The sequence below is a fragment of the Leiobunum rupestre genome, chromosome 10, assembly GCF_980474605.1.
Source record: "Leiobunum rupestre chromosome 10, qqLeiRupe1.1.hap1, whole genome shotgun sequence".
NCBI lineage: Eukaryota > Metazoa > Arthropoda > Arachnida > Opiliones > Sclerosomatidae > Leiobunum > Leiobunum rupestre.
Genome location: NC_143393.1, coordinates 41,166,003 through 41,183,801, shown reverse-complemented (window position 1 = coordinate 41,183,801; position 17,799 = coordinate 41,166,003). Strand labels below are relative to the sequence as shown.

Below are 17,799 nucleotides of genomic sequence, written 5' to 3'. Positions count from 1 at the left end.
TTTTCACTTCTTCCTAACCAGCAAAGTATACTGAAGGATCCTGTATAGATGGATAAGATACGCGAGGAAAAAATGGAGGCGTCAAGGCCAAATCCCTTTGCCTGATTGTAATTGGTCCTTCAGCGGTGATGTGCATTTTTTCAAAATCTATTTGTAGCTCACAAGTCACTCGTGTTAACCCGACATTAAAGGCAGGGATTTAAATGATATCGTTTAAAGTCAGGGATTTAAATAATCTCGTATAAAGTCAGGGATTTAAATAATATAATACAAAGTCAGGGATTTAAATAATATCGTATAAAGTCAGGGATTTAAATAATCTCGTATAAAGTCAGGGATTTAAATAATATCGTATAAAGTCAGGGATTTAATTAATATCGTATAAAGTCAGGGATTTATATAATATCGTAAAAAAGTCAGGGATTTAATTAATATCGTATAAAGTCAGGGATTTAAATAATCTCGTATAAAGGCAGGGATTTAAATAATATAATACAAAGTCAGGGATTTAATTAATATCGTATAAAGTCAGGGATTTAAATAATATCGTATAAAGGCAGGGATTTAAATAATATAATACAAAGTCAGGGATTTAAATAATATCGTATAAAGTCAGGGATTTAATTAATATCGTATAAAGTCAGGGATTTAAATAATATCGTTTAAAGTCAGGGATTTAATTAATATCGTATAAAGGCAGGGATTTAAATAATATAATACAAAGTCAGGGATTTAATTAATATCGTATAAAGGCAGGGATTTAAATAATATAATACAAAGTCAGAGATTTAAATAATATCGTATAAAGTCAGGGATTTAAATAATATCGTATAAAGTCAGGGATTTAAATAATCTCGTATAAAGGCAGGGATTTAAATAATATAATACAAAGTCAAGGATTTAAATAATATCGTATAAAGTCAGGGATTTAATTAATATCGTATAAAGTCGGGGATTTAAATAATATCGTTTAAAGTCAGGGATTTAATTAATATCGTATAAAGGCAGGGATTTAAATAATATAATACAAAGTCAGGGATTTAATTAATATCGTATAAAGGCAGGGATTTAATTAATATCGTATAAAGGCAGGGATTTAAATAATATAATACAAAGTCAGAGATTTAAATAATATCGTATAAAGTCAGGGATTTAAATAATATCGTATAAAGTCAGGGATTTAAATAATATAATACAAAGTCAAGGATTTAAATAATATCGTATAAAGTCAGGGATTTAAATAATATCGTATAAAGTCAGGGATTTAAATAATCTCGTATAAAGACAGGGATTTAAATAATATAATACAAAGTCAAGGATTTAAATAATATCGTATAAAGTCAGGGATTTAAATAATATAGTAAAGAGTCAGGGATTTAATTAATATCGTATAAAGTCAGGGATTTAAATAATCTCGTATAAAGGCAGGGATTTAAATAATATAATACAAAGTCAGGGTTTTAAATAATATCGTATAAAGTCAGGGATTTAAATAATCTCGTATAAAGGCAGGGATTTAATTAATATCGTATAAAGTCAGGGATTTAATGAATATCGTTTAAAGTCAGGGATTTATATAATATCGTAAAAAAGTCAGGGATTTAATTAATATCGTATAAAGTCAGGGATTTAATTAATATCGTATAAAGTCAGGGATTTAAATAATATAATACAAAGTCAGAGATTTAAATAATATCGTATAAAGTCAGGGATTTAAATAATATCGTATAAAGTCAGGGATTTAAATAATCTCGTATAAAGGCAGGGATTTAAATAATATAGTAAAGAGTCAGGGATTTAAATAATATAGTAAAGAGTCAGGGATTTAAATAATATAGTAAAAAGTCAGGGATTTTATTAGTCAACAAACTTTGCATTGTAAAGAAAAATTGGGTATCTTCTCTTTGGCGATCATGTCTGGCACCTTTTCCCGAGAGAGGAGAAAGACGCTCTCAGTATGCTGTTATAAAATATATTTAGGTTTGTTATATTTTAAAAAATTCACTTTGTATTTTACCTATGAAAATTTCCAAAACGTTCAGGGATAACCTGGATGAATTAGGGATTTCGTACGAACCCTGTCTTACAGAAAGCTCCACCCCCTTAAAATAAATCAAATCAGCTCGGTATCTCTAAAACTGACGCGATTGAAGTTAGGATTGCCTGTTGGAACCAAAGGAACCGGAACCAAACCGAAGGAGAACCGAATACTTTTCGAAAGTATTTCTATCACACGCGTTATTGTGTTCCATACCGAGGGGAAGCTCACTACAATGATTATTTGGACACCCTTGTATGATTAAATTAGATTCAAATTAAATCTGTAGCTTTGGCTGTACAAAGATTCAATTAATTATGCTTTATTCATTAAAAAAATTAATCATGATTATTAGGACACCCGGTAACAAAGTGATATGCCCCTCGTTCCATACTTAATCAGATTTAAAAACAGTTTAATATAGAAATTACTCAATTTCATTTTGTCTAATCTACTAGTTTTCATTTCGTCGCGTGTTCGACGTTACTTACAAATATGTGGAAATGGAGAAATAAGCAAAAATAGCTGCACGAATTAGTTTAACTTTTAGTTTGATGTAGTTTAAAATTTTGTCTCCAATTTTGAATTCGGTTCTCTGTTCGGTTCAGTTTGGTACTTACTACTTTCCGGTTTGGTTCCGGTTCCAATGTGTCTTGATCGGTTCGGTTTCAATTTGTCTTGATCGGTTCGGTTCCAATCTGTCTTGATCGGTTCGGTTTCAATTTGTCTTGATCGGTTCGGTTCCAATCTGTCTTGATCGGTTCGGTTCCAATCTGTCTTGATCGGTTCGGTTCCGGTTCCAATTTGTCTTGATCGGTTCAGTTTGTCTTGATCGGTTCCGGTTCCAATTGGTCTTGATCGGTCCGGTTCCGGTTCCACTTAGCCGGTTCTGGCTTCGATTCCGTTACTTATCCTTCTGTACAGAATCTTCGTTGTGTATTTCGCTATGCCTGATTATAGCGCTCATGAAACGTGCTGTTAACCGTGTATTCGTTAATTCGCTTCGCAGAAGAGGCACCCTCATGTCATCTATCGTTATTTCTCGGAGAAGAAGGACAAGCATTCTTGTGGCAACACGGGGATGCACGAATGGGGTTTTAAACAGTTTAGGATACGACCGACGAGAGTTAAGGTAACGTGTCTCTCTCGTTCCAAGCCTATCATAAGGTCCCCATAAGCAAAGGTCTACCATAGGGGCCCATGTTACCATCATGCGTCGCCGTTAAAACAAAACCACGTAACTTGAGATACGTGGTTTTGTAAAAATTGACATATTTAGATACTACACCCCAATTTACGTATATAACATTAAAAACATTAATAGGTTGCAATTGGATTTATTTTTTAAATCGAGAAAACATTTAAACGTATCTTTGATATTCACAACATATTTCGTGCAAAAACACGTATCTCGCTTATTTTCAGCTCCTATTTCACTTCATGACGCGAAACCACGTATCTCTAAAAATTCCCCTTTAGCAAAATATTTTTAAATTAAAATCCTCATTAATTCAATATTGAAACGAAATTATTTAATTATAAAATTAAGTCGCGTGTAAAAACCTAACACGCGATTTCCCAAATCCCTGTATAATTAAAAATCCATTTTTCTCAAAAAGGCCACCGAAAAGATACGTGGTTTTGTTTTAACGGCGACGCATTGTCCTGGAGATAAGAAAATGAACGTACGACGATAGAGTAGTAGCGACATCTTCGTTTTCAAAATTTCGAAATTTAAAATATTTTCTTACTTGGTAGAGTAGCCGCGCTCGGGTTGATAATAGCCACACAAAACGCGTCTAAATCTTAAATTTGAAAAATAAATACCTTCAGAAACAAGTTTTCTTATTTCTAAAAGCCAGTTTTAGGTTCTGATGAATCATTTTGCAACGATAAGTGTTAATTTTAAGTTTGAAATTGATAAAATTGTGAATAAGCCTTGGCTACGGTGCTAAGAGCTGGTGGCGGAGATTTATCCCTCGTGGTTCTAACCATAGATATAAGAAATGTATATAAAGGTCTAGATAAATTTCGGGGCGTCTAAGCCTAACATAAAATACGGAATTGACACCTAGCAGACACCGAGGAAGGCACGTGACCAAGAGCGCGAGCTCTCTTAGCATTTTAGTACTAAGTGCTTGACCTTTCCGCAGGCCGTAGTCTTTAGACACCATCTTACAAGGAGACATCGCGAAGTGTAACCCACCGATTGGGTTCAAACTCGGGGGATTGGTAGACCTTCATGTAACTTGAAAAATCCTAAAGGGAATTTATTTAATGGGCAACGGTTTTGCCATGGCAACGAAAAATGTTTTTGACAACACAAAATATTAAATTTTCCCGTTGAAAATAGCATGGGGGGGGTCCTAGGAATCGGTCAGAATGCCATGTTATTTTCAATGGGAAAATTTCCATTTGTTGTTGTCAAAAACATTTTTCGTTGCCATGGCCAAACGGTTGCCCATTGAATAAATTCCCTTTAGGATTTTTCAAGTTACACGAAGGTCTACCAATCCCCCGAGTTTGAACAAAATCGGTGGGTTACACTTCGGGATGTCTCCTTGTTAGTATAATTTTTAAGCAGGAGGCAATGGCTCTCGCGACGATAGCACGAGCTTTCTTACCGATAGATAGCGCCTTATAAGGATAGCCCGCAGAAATTACGCGTTTCTGCAAGCTGTCACCTCCGTATTCACTCCCTTTGAAATATTTTATCTAGAACTTTATATACGTTTTCTATATCTATTTTTTAAAAACGTTCGCGCACGCCTTCTGCGCATTCATCATGCAACGCGTAAAATTCATTTGGGGAAATGCCTAGTTGAGAACATAACCACTAGGAGGCGCAGATTTTGAATACCTACCTCTTAATAACGGCTATGTGATCGTCAAAAATTTGGCCCAGACCTTCGCTTATGGGGACCTTATGATAAGCTTATGTTCCAACTGAAATAAGTGTTTTCAAATTGCGAATGTTGTTTCAGCGTGATGTGAGGGAGGTGGATAAGTATGTGGAGCTCGCTCTAATTCTAGACCAAGCAATGGTATGATTTGTTCTCTATTTTCAAGTACATCGTCCATCTCCTACTAGAAAAGTGTCCATCTAAGCCATAAACATTTAAACTTGTTTTATAAGTAACGTTCAGAGTTGTTCATTTTGCGGAAAAATTAAATGCAGGAACATTTTCCACAAATCGGAAAACTTAAAAATTTAAACACAAATCACTTTTTAAGGGTTTTTATTCTAGACTAGTCTAGAGGTTTAGTTTGACTTTTGGATTCGAAAAAATTAGTAATTTAAATTTGAGAACTATTTTAGGCTAATCATGAACTGAAAACCTTTTTTTTATTTTTTCGGAAAAATACGGAAAAGGGGCTTATTTTATGTTAATTTGTATACAGCGCCCTCTTATGCAAATAAATAGAAGCTCGTATAGAAATAAGAAATCGACGTTAATTGTCAAAATAATTTAACAAAATTTATTTAATTTTATAATTTAAAACCATTAATATTTTCATAATTATATATTATATTATATTTTATATATTATAATATATTATATTATATATTATAATATATTATATTATATTATATTATATTATATATTATAATATATTATATTATATTATATTATATGATATTAAATTATATGATATTACATTGCATTACATTACAATTGAAATGTCACGTAAGGCATTAATTATTCTTTCACACAAAACTTCAATTTTTCGGCTTCTGATTGGACAAATTTGGTTAAATCAAAGTTGTTTGAACTAATAATATGGCGAGCAACAACTTTCTAATTGGAACCAAATCCGTAAATCCCATGGTTCTCGAGATAGTTTTTGAATGACCATGATGACATGGTTCAAGGTCATTCAGTTTTACACTAATAAATTTCCACCTGCACGAGGAATGTTCCATAGAAATTGGAAATTTAAAAAAAAACGTTTTTCAGTTATTTATCATTTTTCGTTTTTTAGTGGACACCCTGTATTAAACTATATTACATTACGTTATATTATATTATAAAATTAATTATATTATATAGTTAACCTAGACGGCGCACCCGAAAGCTAATTTATTCCAAACTCCTAAAATTGAACAGTTTAAGGAAATGGATACTTCTCTGTACTAGATAGATCATTTACTTCTGGCAAAGGTAACGGAAAACACCGCTAATAGTTTCTAATCTGTTTCGGCTGTTGCGTTACTTTTGCTATAGCTATAAGTTGCTAGTATAGAATAGTGTACTAATTACATTCTTTTGAACTCACGCAGTTCGACAATCGCAATGCGAGTCGAACCGAAGTTGTAAATGATGCCATCCAGATTGTTAACTGCGTTGATATGGTAAGTAATTCCCTTTTCAAAATGTATCTTTTACCAGGAGATCATCAACAGGGTTCGTACACGACCTGGAAAACCTGAAAAAGTCAGGGAATTTGAAAATGTTTTCGAAAGGTAATTGAAAAGTTTGGAAAATTGAAAATGTTTCCAAAAGGTCAGGGAAAAGTTTGGGAATTTGAAAATGTTACCAAAAGGTCCGGGAATTTTAATAAGTTTCCAAAAACTTAGTGAAAGGTCAGGGAATTTTAATAGGTTTCCAAAATGTCAGTGAAAAGACAGGAAATTTTAAAAGGTTTCAAAAAGGTCAAGGAAAAGTCAGGGAATTTGAAAATGTTTCCAAAGGGTCAGGGAAAAGTTAAGGAATTAAAATGGTCAGTGAAAATTTGGCAATTTGGTCAGGGAAAACCGGGAAATGTCAGGGAATTTAATTCCGGAAATTTTGTACGAACCCTGATCAAGATACATTGAAGTCCTTTTTTTTATCGAGGACGGGTTAACAATGTCCGTTTCTTTTTGGTTGGGTGTTCAGTACTTCCGTACAGTCAACACGCGGGTGTCGGTCGTGTACGTGGAGACGTGGGCTCACGGGGACCAAATGGAAGTCAACAACGATGTCCGACAAACAGTTCTAAATTTCTTGGAATACGCCTCGCGTAAATTGTACAAAGTTTCCAAAGACGCTACCCACTTATTAACGTAAGTCTTTCAACACTCTTCATTTCGTCACTGACAGCCTTGATCTCATAAGTATGAGATCCCCGGGACAATTTTTCTTAATGAAAGTCTTTCTCGTCAATGACCATATAAATTTTATAAAGAAAGGTTCTCATGGATTTTTATTATTATTAGAAATGAGTTGTTAATAGTCTTTGGAAAAATTAAATCCCCAAAATATTATGCCTCCAGCCTTTTGGTTAAAAATAACGTTCATTTTAACAAAAAGTAAGGCTTAGTTTGGCTAAAAATAATAAATTGTTGAACCGGAAAATAGTTACAATATGTGGTTTCTTTTCGCCTGTTCTCGGACTAAAAGTGTACTCTTTTTACCCTAAAACGTTTTAGTCGCCTGTTCCGGGGATGAGAATTACTCCGGCCCATAAACTATTCGCTTGTTCCGGAGTGTTAGGGATAATCTATTTACTCCTTCTCAAAAGGAGGTGTAAAGAGAGTAAATCGGATTTTGTCGTCTGCTAGCCAGAATTTATCAACTAAAAAGGCCACAGGCAGCCATTTTGGAAAAACGTTTTTACACCAACTCAAACTATTCGCCACCACAGAATCGGAGTAAAATGACGTCATAGCCTTACTCTTCTTACCCTACTCCGAAATTCCGGAACAAGCGAAAAGAAACCACCTAGTTGTACATTCTCGCTTGAATATATTATCAGATAATACTCCGTACCGTAGATTCTAATTCTGAGAGCTTTCTGATTCACGTTTTTGTTACTAAGCGTTTACCCACTTCCAGCACGTGACCTCCAAAAAATCGGCCTCTATCGGTCGTGGCCATAATCCTATCACGGCCAACTTTGATGACGCGCTGTCTTATCTATAATTGGCCACCATGGTAACTTAGCAGCTAATAATTATAATTTATTTGTTTTATTGCGCAGGAACTAATACAATTAGAAGTTTCTTTTTAAACCAAGGAATACTTCTGCTAATGTTTTCGGAGTTCAGGCAGGAAGTGGGTAAAAGCAATTGACTACGCGCGAGGCACAGTGTTCCGAGGTGAAAAAAGCCAGCGGCCAATAATGGTGGTAAATAATGGTTTTTAACGGCCTGGACACTAGTCCATTTTTTGGCCAATAGTGGCTAACAATGGCTAATATATTTCTTACTGAAAAAAAAAAAAAAAAAATTTATCATTGCATTAATGTAAAATAGCCAAATTGGGCTATTTTGACGAACATTCCGCCTAAAGTTGCCAGAATTTAGGCTACTTTGGCGATAAAATGAATGCGAAGGATCATTGTTTGGAAGACAGTACCGGCAGTGATTTAGAATAAACGTAACAAAAAGTTAAATACCCAGTCTCCACCAGACCCACTTTTTTTAAGTGTTTTAACTGTTTTTGTAATATTCTTACCACATATATAACCAATAAACATTTAAAGGCCTAGGTTTTTTTCTGCTTGTTCCCCTTTAAATTAACTTAGTGAAGCACAAATAACCTGGTGGTAGGCCAACCGCTGAACATGTTGACCTAATTTAAAGGGGGGACAGGCAGAAGAAAACCTAGGCCTTTAAGTAATACTATCAAATTAGTCATTTTTAACATTTTAAATGCCGTTCTAGCCATTATTGGCCATTATTAACCACTGGCTAGAAATTTTCTTTAAAAAGGTGGTTTTTTAGGAACACTGGCGAGGCAGTTATTTCGAATCTAGGGTTATCTTTGTTATTATCGAATTTGAGAACTAAACGCGTGTTCGCTCGTATTTAACGCCATGACACTAGCCTGACAATAACGTTTTATACGAAGACAGTGGCACATTTTCTCTTCCGAAATGGTCGATTACGCGTCAGACTATCATTAACCAAAGTCGCTCAGTCTCGTACTTATACGTATTACGTTACTTACGTTAATACTCCGTTTTTCCGTACAGAGGGCGTCAATTTCGGGGCAGCGAAGTGGGAATGGCAGTTCCAGACAGCATCTGCACGGCAAAAGCTGTAGGGGTTAGTGAGGATACCAACATCTACGAGCCTCACTTGGTGGCGGTGACCATGGCCCACATGCTCGGGCATAATATGGGCATGGGTCACGATAATTTCGAAGCCAATACTGGTAGTAGTACGTATCTCGCTCGCAATGTACTTGTCCGCGGCCAAGACCATCGCGACTAAACCGTTTTTCTTAATATCATTGCAGCGGATTGCGAATGTCAAGATTGGTGGGGGTGTATCATGGCTCAGACTATTTTGTACGTTACCCTTACATTGGTTCCGCCCTATAGACCGATTCGCTAGTTGCTTAAAGGGAAACTAACATTTAGGGCGAAGCTCTTAGAGGTTCGATTTTAACACTTTTATTTATACTAGGTGGCGCCACTTTAAACATTATGGTAGGAAGGGAAAAACTACTGATTTATTAGTCAAACTACTTCTGACCTTATTTTAAACTATTAACAAAAGTTAAAATGGGAAGACGTTTTTTAGATAATTTAAAATTTCTTCGTTTCAGACTATTAGCGCCATCTGGTAAGGTTTCGGGTTTTAAAAAATCAACCTCTAATGGCGTTACTCCCTCGAAAATACCCATTACCGTGACAAATGTGTATCGGTCTATATATCAGTGTCTAACTGAGGTTCGTTATTCACTTATGGTTATTCGTTCTTAGAGGTCAAAATAAGATACAACCCTATCACTTCTCATCGTGCAGTCTTCAAATATTCATCGATGCCCTCAGAGTGGGTCACGGTATTTGCCTCTTCAATAAGCCTAACCAAGTAAGTTCTTATGTTTTCACTCGTCTAAAATAGAGCTGCTTTTGGAAGCAGAAGCGTTACCATCCCCGTTGAAAAATATTCCATTCCCGCCCATTCCCGTTTGAAAAATATTCCATTCCCGCCCATTCCCGTTTGAAAAATATTCCATTCCCGCCCATTCCCGTTTGAAAAATATTCCACTCCCGCCCATTCCCGTTTGAAAAGTATTCCATTTCCGTTCAAATATTGGTTTTCCAACCATTCCCATACCATTAGCCATAGTCTTATCATTCCCCATTGCACGAATTGAAATTCCATTCCAGTCTATTCCCGATTAACCGTATTGCAACCGGATTGAAATTCCATTCCGCACATTCCCCATTCAAAGTATCGCAACCGGATGGAAATTCCATTCTCACAAATTCCCGATTTTAAAAAATACTTTTTAAATCCATTCCCTAACCGAAAATAAGATATCAATGTAATTTCGTGGTTACTCTGTTTAATGGTAAAATAAATATTTCCGAGCAGTTCTAAAATCACAATAGAACTTAGATTGGATACGGGAACTCCGAACATATTTCACAAATACTTTGAATAACTGAAATTATCTTTAAGCCAATAGAAAAATTAAAAGGGTGATATGAAAAAGCATTCTTAAAACATATGATCCCAACGTCTATGAAATTTTGAATACACTCAATTTCCCCAAAAGGTATTGTCAGACCAAATAAGGTAACACCGTAAGCCACTAGAAAATCCCGAACATCTAAAAAAGAGTATGTTAGTTACCTAGGTTTTTAACTTGTATACTTAGGACTATTTTTTAATTACTTAAATATCGAAATGCGACTTTAAAAGTAAAATGATTAAAAAATCTCCGTTAGGTCTGGGACAGTTTTTTTTTTGCGTCTAATAGCGTTTTCCATTTGATTACTCAAGATTCACTCTGAATCTGTCTCTGACGTCATAGATCTCGCCCCAAGCGACTAGAGTAAAACCGCAAATGAAAAATTCCATGAACATATTCCCGCGCTTTGTTGTTTTTCGTCTGCTAGTAATTTAAATTTTCGCGTCTTGGTCTACCATTTTGCCAAAAAATCTAAAAGGAACACGCGAAAATTTGCTCCGATCTCGATCTCGATCCGTTGATCTGTCGAAATCGGCAGATCGGTTTTGGGCGATCTCGGAGCAACCGAGAGCGCAAAATGGAACACGCGAAAATTTGCTCCGATCTCGATCTCGATCCGTTGATCTGTCGAAATCGGCAGATCGGTTTTGGGCGATCTCGGAGCAACCGAGAGCGCAAAATGGAATACGCGAAAATTTGCTCCGATCTCGATCTCGATCCGTTGATCTGTCGAAATCGGCAGATCGGTTTTGGGCGATCTCGGAGCAACCGAGAGCGCAAAATGGAACACGCGAAACTTGAGAAGATCCGAGCACGCAAATGGAACATAAAATGTTGAGAAGAGCGATCTAGAGTCCTCGAGAGCAGTCAAATGGAAAACGCTAAAAGCTATCCATCGTGACGTTTTTACTTTAAAACTCGTGAAAATTAGGCTTAAACACACTATTTTTAAAAGTGGTTGGCGAACAATTTTATGTGGGTTTGTTTTAATTATTAATTACAATAATTAAAATTAAGCGTTAAGTATTCATATACCCGGGTGTTCGGAGTTGGAAAATAGACCCATAACAAAAGAGGGGCCGCAGACGAGGCTTAACTGAGACCTCTGGACGGAACATCCTGTATGTGACGTTTCGAACCACGTGACCACCATTGAAATATACAGGCGGAAGTAAGGAAACGGATGTTCCGTCCAAATGCTGAGTTGCCAGGTAAAAATGTTAATTTTCGGCCCCCCAACTTTCAACATGGGTCTATTAACTTTTTTATCATAATTCGTCGAATTTGACTACATTGATATATTTTTTATCAAATTCTTCGATATCAAATGAGGTATTGTTTAATTTGATTAATTCAATATAATAATATGGTTTTTAAAAGAAAGTGTTCGGAGTTACCCGTCCTAAGCAATAGCGTAGTGTTGATTGAGAATATTTTCTGTCCTCGTAGCTCGAAGACTTTCGAACATGTGGTAATGGCGTAGTGGAAGAAGGTGAAGAATGTGACTGCGGAACTATTGATGTATGTCCAGAAACTTTTGCCCATTTCTTCTCGAATGTCTTTGATTTTGTGTGCCATTTTTAGGAATGCTTGAAAACTGATCCTTGCTGTGATCCTATTACTTGTAAATTAAGAGTAGAGTCCGAGTGTTCAGCGGGACCATGTTGCCATAATTGCAAGGTAATTCATACACAACTCATATTCACAATATTACTAATATTGGTTATTCCACTGCGGTATTTGGTTTTTGGTAAAAATGGTAACTAACAATCTTTTTGGTAAATAGAAATAATAGTATTTTGGTTAATTGTGGTATTTTGGTAAAGTAATGGTAAATTGTAGTATTTTGGTAAGTAATGGTAAATTGTAGTATTTTGGTAAGTAATGGTAAATTGTAGTATTTTGGTAAGTAATGGTAAATTGTAGTTTTTTAGTAAATAGTGGTAAATTGAAGTATTGATAAGTAATGGTAAACTGTAGTATTTTAGTAAATAGTGGTAAATTGTGGTATTTTGGTTAATTGTGGTATTTTGTTAAAGTAATGGTAAACTGTAATATTTTAGAAAATAGTGGTAAATTGTAGTATTTTGGTAAGTAATGGTAAACTGTAGTATTTTAGTAAATAGTGATAAATTGTAGTATTTTGGTAAGTAATGGTAAACTGTAGTTTTTTAGTAAATAGTGGTAAATTGTAGTATTTTGATAATAATGGTAAATTGTAGTATTTTGGTAAATACTGATAAATTGTAGTATTTTGGTAAATACTGATAAATTGTAGTATTTTGGTAAATACTGATAAATTGTAGTATTTTGGTAATAATGGGAAATAGCAGTATAATAATTATAATTAAAAGTAATTGAAACACTTTACGCTCATATATTAGAAAAATTCAATAAAAAACGTAATTATTTTTATTGGTAAATAATTTAAAATATTGTTAAATAAAAGTAAATATTGGTAAATAGTAGTAAATATTGGTAAATAATGGTAAATATTGGTAAATAGTAGTAAATATTGGTAAATAGTGGTAAATTGTAGTATTTTGGTAATAATGGGAAATAGCAGTATAATAATTATAATTAAAAGTAATTGAAACACTTTACGCTCATATATTAGAAAAATTCAATAAAAAACGTAATTATTTTTATTGGTAAATAATTTAAAATATTGTTAAATAAAAGTAAATATTGGTAAATAGTAGTAAATATTGGTAAATAGTGGTAAATATTGGTAAATAGTGGTAAATAGTAGTAAATAGTAGTAAATATTGCTAAATAGTGGTAAATATTGCTAAATAGTAGTAAATATTGCTAAATAGTAGTAAATATTGCTAAATAAAAGTAAATATTGCTAAATTATAGTAAATATGGTCCAATAATAGTAAATATTGTTAAATAATAGTAAATATTATTAAAAAAAGTAAATATGGGTAAATAACAGTAAATATTAGTAAATAGTTAATCATATTTTGTTTAATCGAAAAAAATCATTCATAAACGGTGGAAAACCGTTTAAAAAGTGTAATTTTTTTTTAAATAATACATCAGGTCCGTCCGACTTGAGTAACAGATAAATCCTGTTTGAAATGGAATTTTTTTAAATTGACGTCAATTTATTGTTGACCTAATTAGCTCATGCCACAAGGACAGTTATGTCGGGCTGCCGAAAACGAATGCGATATTCCGGAATATTGCGACGGCAGAGTAGGACAATGTCCGCATGATTTGTACAAAAAGAACGGCAACGATTGTAAAAAAGGATTAGGATTCTGTTATCATGGGACTTGCCCTACGATAGATGAACAGTGCGACAACATCTGGGGATGGGGTAAGTAACTTTGGCCTACGAGTTTCAAACGAGCCGCGGCAATGACCTCCCGCTCTGTTTCCGGTCCACAGGCGCACGGTCTTCTGAGCTGGAATGTTTCCAGCAATTTAATACACAGGGAAGTCTGAATGGTAACTGCGGTTCTGACGGCAAAGGAGGCTACTTAAAATGTCAAGAGGAGTGAGTTTCGCTTGGTTACAGAGAGCTACGTTTGAAACGGAACGTTACCATTCCCGCTGGGAAAAAATCCCATTGCCGTTATTTCACATTGGAAAAATCTCAGTCCCGATATTCCCCATTGGAAAAACTCCATTCCCGTTATCTAATTCCAGTTATTTCACTTTGGAAAACCCCATTCCCGATACTCCACGTTGGGAACATATTCCTATTATTTCCCGTTGGAAAAATCCCATTCCCGATACTCCCCGTTGGAAAAACTATTCCTGTTATTTCCCGTTGGAAAAATCCCATTCCCGATATCCCCCATTGTAAAAACTCCGTTCCCGTTATTTCCCATTGGAAAACCCCATTCCCGATACTCCGTTGGAAAAACTTCCTGTTATTTCCCGTTGGAAAAATTCCATTCCCGTTATTCCCTATTAAAAAACTCCGTTCCCGTTATTTCCCATTTGAAAAACTTCATTCCCGTTATTCCCATTGGAAAAACTCCGTTCCCGTTATTTCCCATTGAAAAACCCCATTCCCGTTATTCCCCATTAAAAAACTCCATTCCCGTTATTTCCCATTGAAAAACCCCATTCCCGTTATTCCCCATTAAAAACTCCATTCCCGTTATTTCCCATTGAAAATCCCCATTCCCGTTATTCCCCATTGAAAAAACTCCATTCCCGTTATTCCCCATTGAAAAAACTCCATTCCCGTTATTCCCCATTGAAAAAAAAACTCCATTCCCGTTATTCCCCATTGAAAAAACTCCATTCCCGATATTCCCCATTGAAAAAAAACTCCATTCCCGTTATTCCCCATTGAAAAAACTCCGTTCCCGTTATTTCCCATTGAAAAACCCCATTCCCGTTATTCCCCATTAAAAACTCCATTCCCGTTATTTCCCATTGAAAAACCCCATTCCCGTTATTCCCCATTAAAAACTCCATTCCCGTTATTTCCCATTGAAAAAACTCCATTCCCGTTATTCCCCATTGAAAAAACTCCATTCCCGATATTCCCCATTGAAAAAACTCCATTCCCGATATTCCCCATTGAAAAAACTCCATTCCCGATATTCCCCATTGAAAAAACTCCATTCCCGTTATTCCCCATTGAAAAAACTCCATTCCCGATATTCCCCATTGAAAAAAAAAACTCCATTCCCGTTATTCCCCATTGAAAAAACTCCATTCCCGATATTCCCCATTGAAAAAAAACTCCATTCCCGTTATTCCCCATTGAAAAAACTCCATTCCCGATATTCCCCATTGAAAAAAAACTCCATTCCCGTTATTCCCCGTTGGAAAATCCCTTTCCGGCCTTTCGCATTAAAAAAAACATTCCCGTTATTTCCTATTTGAAAAATCTAATTCCCGTTATTTCTACTTGGAGAAAAAAACCCCGTTTCCCAGCCTTTCCCGTTGTAAAAATCCCATTCCCACCCTTTCCCGTGACAATTCCGCGGCTACCGTGGGAAATGGTAAAAATCTGTTTCGACGCGGTTCTCTATTTGACGATACGCTTTATTACGATATTACAATGTTAATGGCGTTACCATAGAAACGTACTCTGCGGTACTCTTCAATGCCAACATGGGCGTCAAACCCCGTGGGTAAAAGGCATGGGTAAACAGTACGCTAGAACCATCGTTTCAATTGGAGGAACCAAATATGAGTGCAAGTAAGTACTGCTCTTTTTGTTTGTTGCTACATTCCCGGTTACTGAACGAGTCTTTTGATGGTTTGCAGAGTTGCCAGTGGTACTATTAGTCCTGAAATTCCAGATATGGGTTTGATCAGAGATGGGACCAAATGCGCGGATAGCAAAGTACGACATTCATGTTTTTAATTCGCATTAAGCCTTAAGGCCGCTATAAACCTCGACGACCCTTAAAACATTACCGACCTGATAACGTAGTTGACACGTACGCCACGAAATAGTCTGAGATAATTTTATAGAAAAAATATTAAAAAGTTTTCACTTTGAAATTTTACGCTTAATTCTGCGAAATAATGACAATCAGAAAGTAAAAGTGATAAACGTTTGTTTCATTAATGAAGCTAGTTTTTTCATTCCGCCAACAAAACGAGGTTTATAGAGCTTTAAAGGCCAACATTTTTGCAAAACCTGGTTGGAGAACACGATTCGTAAAACGAGTGAAGTGTTGAAAGCTCAAACGCGTTTTTTGGCCACGATTAGAAGAATGGCTTGTTTTTGTGGCCGAGGCTTAGCGCTATTATTTAAACCTAATAATTGACGGATTTTGAAATGACGTTTTAGCACGCGACACTACAGGTACATGTCTTGGGCACACAGCCTTCTTTCCATGCTTTTTTGACCATAACATGTAGAGGTATTTTCACGCGCAAAATGAATTTTAAAAGCCGTAAATTTCGTAAACATAAAATATTAATATATCATATCTCTGACACTTTTATTAATTAATATTGACATATTTGGTAATAGAAAAGGTATTTTTAAACGAATTACCAGTAATTTTACCCGCCAGTTAAGACATTGAGTTGGGAATATTAATCTAGAGGTCCAATCAAACCTTCGGATTTCAGTATTTCGCGAAACAAGTTTTTAAAAAATAAGAATACTGCCGTCTGCTCCCAAATGACGAGAAAACTTTATCATTCTACCCGTGGCGCCGTCTCTCAATGGTTCGTTCAAATAAGACGCAATTTCCGGCAAAAAGATTTTTTCTTCAAAAATAATGGATGGCGTCACGGGTCATATGATAGCGTTTTCTCGTCATTTAGAGGAGACGGCACATTCGTAATTTTCAAAAACTTTGATTTGATTGGATCTCTAGATTAATATTCCCAACTCAATGAGTTAAGACCCGAATTATCGTGGAGCGCGTTTCGCCGACAAAGTTGTCCAAAAATGCGATTTGAGTTAACGTAGAATAGTTTGAAGGTTGATATTATTTTTGCCAACCCAGATATGCGTTAACCAAACCTGCGTCATCATCGATCTCTACATAGAACCGGGAGATTGTCCGACAAATAACGTCGCTCTAGCTTGTTCCGGACACGGGGTCAGTATTTCAAACGAACCCTGACCAATTCGAGCGACTCTAATCCTAACTTTGTTGACAAAGGTTTGTTCGAATATGAACACTTGCTATTGCGACGAAGGTTGGACCTCGATCGACTGCAGTCAACGCGTCAACGATTCCGGGGAGAGGCCGCACCTTCCATGGCCTCATACCACCCAAGCATCCGTGTCGTCCGAAACAGTCTCTGATTGGAAAAAAAATACCACCAAAACTACTTCCTATGGCAAGTACTCTTTCAATAGCCTTCGACACCGTGGCAAATATACAATAGGAATAGCCAATCTAGGGCTGCGGCTAAATTCTAAGAATTCTTCCCTTGATAGTGAGAATTTTCACTACGGTCCTTCTCACGGGAAGTGACGTAATATCTTCTCACTTGGTCAAAAAGGGGGATATCAAAAAATAAAAAGGCAGCTAATATTCTAGTCAGTTTACTCACGGCCAACTTTGATCTCTCGCGCTACAGCGGCCATCTCATTCGTTGACGTTTCTGTGTTAACCTATGAGCAAAAGATGTGTATGACGTCAGCGCCCCTAGCGGATTATTATTTTTAGAATAGCTTTTACATTGAAGCCAATAGCTGAAAACTATTCGTGAGTTCTGAACCGTTAAGAGAACGGCCTAGGACTAAGCTGTGACGTCACGCAAAAGTTCTGGATAGTTCAGAACTTTTGGACGAATAGTTGTGATTCGTACGATTTGACGTACGCAGCCCGATGTGCAGACGAATTTTAGAGATTTCAACCTTGAGTTCCGGCCAGTACTTGCTCTTGAGCAGGTACA

General features: G+C 35.8%; 1 protein-coding gene across 5 annotated transcripts in view; it reads left to right on the top strand.

Moving 5' to 3' along the window:
- The window catches only part of mmd (disintegrin and metalloproteinase domain-containing protein mind-meld), an 84,153-nt gene that overhangs the window by 54,310 nt on the left and 12,044 nt on the right, over window positions 1-17,799 (top strand). For all 5 annotated transcript variants that reach the window (XM_090161339.1, XM_090161337.1, XM_090161336.1 and 2 more), the window contains 15 exons: window positions 3,048-3,170; window positions 5,023-5,082; window positions 6,321-6,392; window positions 6,919-7,085; window positions 8,999-9,186; window positions 9,265-9,316; window positions 9,734-9,842; window positions 11,902-11,973; window positions 12,037-12,132; window positions 13,585-13,780; window positions 13,852-13,960; window positions 15,509-15,628; window positions 15,697-15,775; window positions 16,899-16,994; window positions 17,058-17,238. In XM_090161339.1, the coding sequence (XP_090017465.1) occupies window positions 3,048-3,170; window positions 5,023-5,082; window positions 6,321-6,392; window positions 6,919-7,085; window positions 8,999-9,186; window positions 9,265-9,316; window positions 9,734-9,842; window positions 11,902-11,973; window positions 12,037-12,132; window positions 13,585-13,780; window positions 13,852-13,960; window positions 15,509-15,628; window positions 15,697-15,775; window positions 16,899-16,994; window positions 17,058-17,238 (1,720 nt within the window). The remainder of the gene's footprint in view (window positions 1-3,047; window positions 3,171-5,022; window positions 5,083-6,320; window positions 6,393-6,918; window positions 7,086-8,998; window positions 9,187-9,264; window positions 9,317-9,733; window positions 9,843-11,901; window positions 11,974-12,036; window positions 12,133-13,584; window positions 13,781-13,851; window positions 13,961-15,508; window positions 15,629-15,696; window positions 15,776-16,898; window positions 16,995-17,057; window positions 17,239-17,799) is intronic.